Source organism: Amphibalanus amphitrite, unplaced genomic scaffold (genome assembly GCF_019059575.1).
Source record: "Amphibalanus amphitrite isolate SeventyFive unplaced genomic scaffold, NRLGWU_Aamphi_draft 000197F_arrow, whole genome shotgun sequence".
NCBI classification, from domain to species: Eukaryota; Metazoa; Arthropoda; class Thecostraca; order Balanomorpha; family Balanidae; genus Amphibalanus; species Amphibalanus amphitrite.
The window spans coordinates 39,029-44,504 of NW_024881692.1; the positions used below are offsets into that span (position 1 = coordinate 39,029).

Genomic DNA, 5,476 nt, shown 5'->3' on the forward strand with positions numbered 1-5,476 from the left:
GACTAGCCAACCACGAAATCAAACTGAACAGTCTGAGAAAACGACGTTAAAATTACGACATTTGAATTTTTGTTCAAACACCACTGCGCGAGCAACTTACTATTGACCGTTGACATGGCAACCGCTTCTCACCTTCAGAAAGGTCAGTAACCTGACACTGAAAGGTCAGTAACCTGATGCCGGGCAATAGTAAAAAATATCTCATGCCAAATTAACACAGGAGCCATGTAATAATTGTTAATAGTCAACAAAGAGGTCTACGTTAACAAATTGTGAAGTATCCACATCACTTTTGTGAGCATCGCATAACTGTAAGCAATGGATGAAGCATATCCTCGAGCGTCATTATTAGCATGAGATGGAGCAATATTTTCGTGGTATCTGTAGAGAACACTATTCAAAATAAAGGAGTAAAAAACAACAGCGACAGTTCACTTTGCGCTGCAGAACCAGCCAAACACACCATTTCGGAGAGTGAAGCATACCTACAAGCCGGATTCACATCAATAACAACGCATTGATTCAGGTGCTGACGTCAGTCCACTTCGAATACATACATTTGTTTTGCCAACATAGTTGAGGAATGAAAGGAGTAAAGACATCAAGCAACGTAAATGAAAACCTAAAATGTAACAACCTTATTACGGCCACACAATGCGATCTGTGCAACCAATCTTCTATAGTAGTTCCTACACTGTTTGTTTATATGCTATCTTGGAACCAAAGATCGTCATCTACCGTCAACCGCACCCAGATCAATATCACAGATGCAGTTCTCGGTTCTGGCTCTCGGTCCCACCACTGGGAGCCGGACCGCTATTCCGGCTCGTATTTGGCCACTCGGGGGTCTCTCTAGAGGACAGGCTCTGCTGTGTTCGTGGAATGTCCCCAGCTCAATCACAGAGCACCAGAGGCACTCGCAGAGCTGTCAGGTATTTACGGAACGTCTCTCTCTCTCTCTGCAGTGATTAGCGTGCTAGCGGTATATTGTCCCACAAATGGTGGTTCAAGTCCGAGTTTGGTAAGGCCAGTCTTTATGTACAGTATTTATGTATAATGGCGATGAGTAGTCGGCTGTCTAATTGCCTCTGCTTTTAATTGGTGCACTCAGAGTCCAGTGTCTTTGCCTATTCTTTTCCGATACGGTGGCGGTGCTTACTGAAATTTCGCAATTTTGTAACTCCGTAATTCCTAAAATATGGCGGGCGCAGCTTAATTTTTATGATATTCGTGATAATGAAAACTTAAAATGTCCGTTTACCAATTTCGATGGAAATCGCAGGGGCTCACCCGGATGACCTTGAAATTCAAACCTCCGTAGCTTCGTAAATATAGCAGGCCGAGCTTATATTTTTTTGCGCACATTAATGTTGTTACACTCTATCCACTGACCAAGTTTAGTACAAATCGGAGGGGCCCGCCTGACTCCGAATCTTAGATTATAAATTAGGATTCACTTACATCTAACTTGACGACCGTCTGGTCTGGCGCCACTGACAGGGCGATTTCCTTCCATAAGACTATTACAACCAACAAGGAGAACAAAACAGATGCGTTAATTTTATGCTGTGGAAATGTGGATGCGTGATGTGAGGTCTGTTTTCATCAGTGTGTGCTAAATTATTGTTTGATAAGCCATACTATTGTTCTGCTATGATTTACGTGGTCATATTACAAATTACATTAAGATTACTCTACTCTAGTTACATCTTTTTCAATATCCTTCCCAGGAGGCATCCAGCAATTTTCCTCGGGAACAGATGCATTGATAGTGGTTTAGTCTATCATCGACAATAAAAAGTAATTATTGTTCTGGCAAAATGGGACACTTGCTTCTTAGTTGGTATAATTTTTTGCGATAGAATAGGAGGGATTATTGGGCAGTGTGAAATTCTCATTGTTTGATTCAGCCCTAAAATTGATACCACCTGCCAAACAAGGGTTACTGTTTGAGCTGAGCTGCTCCCACCAGTTGCAGTGGTCCCACCGATATTAGGTATTACTTGGGAGTTAATTAAATCCTAAAAAAAGCTGAGAAAAAAAACCTGTCAGGCCTAATGTGTCGAGGGCTCAAAATACTCATCTGTAATAATTTAATCGTGGCAGATTATTTCCTGCGATGATGTCACAACGAGTTTTTCTAATGAATCGGATGGAATTTACATAATAAAGATATAAACCTATTCTGATCACTGCAATTTGCATCATCAGTAAATGTGTGCGACTGTCCCATATCATGTGCGCTAGCGAGCTGGCTGGCGCCTATTGCCAGCACGTTTCACTGTGATAAACATGTGGCACGTGCAATGCGAACCCAGCCGAAGACTCTCCAGCCCGTTAAGTCGGTTGAGTTGGTGCAGTCAAGATCTTTTTTGTTATTTAAATACTGTTTCGGAGCGATGGTTGTCTTGACACAAACCATCCGTTGACTCCTCGTCGCATCGCCTCCCGCTTTTCACACTATTGTAGGCTTAGTGGTTTGAGAACATGCTTGCTTATATCAGGTGCACAGGCAGCTACTGAATGACAATGCTTTTTGTTGCTTCAAATTGAATACTGGTCCATTTGTGCATTTTTCCTTTCAGCTCCTACCAGTGTTTCTGGTAGATTGCGCTACTTATTAAGAAAGTTATCCTCGTTTGAGCAAACAATAATTGCATGCGGCATAAAAGGCTTTTGAGCTTGAAGTTAGAGCAACTGGCGGCGGTAACTCGCCTGCAAACAAAACTTGGTAATGGCTCTTCATTCACTCTCCTTGTAACTGAATTGAAACTTCACAATGGCGTAAGCAAACTGTATGTACTTTACAAATTACATCCTTGTCTATTGCTGAGCGCCATTAACCCGCGCCCCACTGGGGGGGGGGGGCTATTTATAGCCCCCCCCTCCCGTTTTTCTGCAATAACTTCCAAACCGCTTGACGAATCGACGCTAAACTTTCAGTACCTTCGGCTGCATCAATTTGACACCTTGTGTCAAAATTTGAACTTCGTAGCTACCATAGGTCGGCCGGAAATGACGTCAGAGTGACGTCATGTTCGTCCGATTTCGACGCAAAACATTGAACCACGGCAATCGCTCCCAAGAGCTCAGTTTTTAAGCTAGATCCAATTTCTTTGCATGAAAGGACTCAGAATTGACCGCGCTATCAAACTGCTATCTCGGATTTTCAAAATTTTGAAAATTTCGAAAATTTTATATAATAATATTCAAAATTTATATTTTTATATTTTTTTCAAAAAGTTTCTGACTTTTCGAAAAAACCGGAATATATGTGACAGAACGCATGATTATGACTAACTCTAGCAAGTTTTAGCTAAATATCTTCAAAAATGGCCAAGTTATACGCATTATTGCAAAAAATTCACAATTATTAATTTTTCAAATCAATTTTTCAGTACGTATTTGGCATCGTACACCAATATAAATGGCACCATCGTGTTCCTGAGCTCAAACTGCATCCAATAGACACCTTTTTTGTTGAAAAATTTCAACTTCAAAATTTGACCTTTTTTGACCTGAAAGTGACCTGACCTAAGCTAATTTCGACTCAAAATGACCTTGAATGACACAGACGACATCAAATTCGAAATATATGGCCTAAATGGACCATAAAACATGTGTCACGTGACCGACGCATGATATAATATTTTCGTGACCTGTGATGACCTGACCCTGACCTGAAAATCAAAGTACAAGTTTGGTACCCTCAAGGTATCTAGAGCATCTGTTCACGAGTGTGGAAACCAAAAATGAGCCTGATCTGACTTGTAAGACGGCGGCCAGAGCCCAAAATGTGAACAAGCCAAAGTGCTAATAATTTTTACTTTGACCTGACCTGTGACGTCATCGGTGACCTCGAGGTCAATGAAATTAGGTTTCGCTCGACAGTTTTTCCGGGGCTATCAGACGCCGTTTGAATTTTGACGATCGGCCCAGTAGTTTCGGAGTTAGGAGGGGGGGCTATGAATAGCCCCCCCCCCCCCCCCAGTAGGGCGTGTTATACACAGACCCCAGTGGGGCGCGGGTTAAACTCAAATCCCCGAGGCTCGAGCATTTCAATCACATTGTCAGTGTCAGAGATGTCGTAATGTATAATTATGTATTTTCTATATGAACATGATAGGGTGACAACAATATGCATTCGGTTGGCTGAAGCTGATACGTTTCAGTGAGGCGTGTAACACATCTTTGAACATCATCAATTGAGATATGTACATCAAAAGGTCTTACAGTTAGGTATACCGTAATACTTTCGAGACGACACTTGCGAGGTATTTGCTAGACATGACAGAAGAGATACAGCAGACGACAAGCGTCACCGTCAGATGATAGGACATAGATGACGAGTTCGTCGACACTACACAAGACTACCTACAGGATACACAGGTAACTTTGAATACATCTGCATACCGCACATGGCTCTATTCCGGTACATCTTGTGCACGAGCGCCTTGAACACAGCCACTTGAGATGGAGCCTAGGAACTTTGGGTGGCTCTCTTTCGGCCAGATTATGACACTGATGAGGCTCTGAAGTCTCTGGACACACGATACACGGCAGCCAGAGGAACCCTCTGGGTAGGCAGGCCGGACGCTCCGCGCACATACACGTGCACCACCGGCTGGCGCAGGATCCTCTTGGGGGCCTTATCGGGCTTGGTCTGACCACCACTGGAGGCCGCAGCGGAGACAGCCAGCTGCTTGACCCGCTGGGCCAGCGCGGCCACCCGGCTGACTGCCGAGGCACGCGACTCGGGCAGCTGGAAGGACACCCCTCGCCGCTGACCGGGCGCGCTCACCGGGGAGGAGTCAACACTGCGACTCTGCACGGCGAGTGACGGTCGCAGGGGTCGCCGGGACTCGCTGGGGGTCTCCTCCACAGAGCGGCTCAGTCGGCCCGGTCCGAGGGCACCGTTACGGCGGTAGGAGTGGGGACCGGCGCTGGGCTCCCGCTCCTTCTCCGACAGATTGTCGCAAGATGACATCTTCACAGCTGCCTGCTTCCTGTTCGCTGTTCCTTCACTTGTATCTTCAGAGCCGCTCGATCTGGTAAGAACTCTTCTTTAATTCCGAGTTCGTTTGATATGCAAACTCAACAAGCAACCAGCAAAGGCTAGTTCGATCGTGTACGAATCCCAGTAGGGCTGTATTTCACGGATTGCCACGCTCCACACCCGGCAGCCACCGTCGCCGGCACCTGTCTGGACGTCTCCGCTCCGACGCCGATGTTTTATGGCCCCGGGACCCGTGAGACGCCGACGTCGACAACCGCAGCGCGCGCACAGATTGAGGGGGGAGGGGGCAGACCCGCTCCGATCGAACGCGATCGAGGAATGCACGCCGCCAGATTGTTTCACACGTCTGAACTGACAGCGCTGCCCACAGACTGAGTTTGAAGCATGAAGGGCAGTTCATCTGGTCAATTTATCATGTTCTGACTGACTCTGCGGGATGACGGGATGACGGGATGATGA

The 5,476-nt window shown here is 45.6% G+C and overlaps 1 protein-coding gene across 1 annotated transcript; it reads right to left on the reverse strand.

Annotated features, from left to right (window-relative positions):
* Positions 1 to 4,114: 4,114 nt before the first annotated feature.
* On the reverse strand, positions 4,115 to 5,180 carry LOC122384711. Its single transcript, XM_043372377.1, has one exon. The coding sequence runs from the start codon at positions 4,985 to 4,987 to the stop codon at positions 4,514 to 4,516; it is 474 nt and encodes a 157-aa protein (XP_043228312.1). The 5' UTR covers positions 4,988 to 5,180; the 3' UTR covers positions 4,115 to 4,513.
* Between the last annotated feature and the right edge of the window lie 296 nt (positions 5,181 to 5,476).

Coding starts and splice junctions, on each gene's coding strand:
- LOC122384711 (XM_043372377.1), bottom strand. CDS start 4,987: ATGTCATCTTGCGACAATCTGTCGGAGAAGGAGCGGGAGCCCAGCGCC.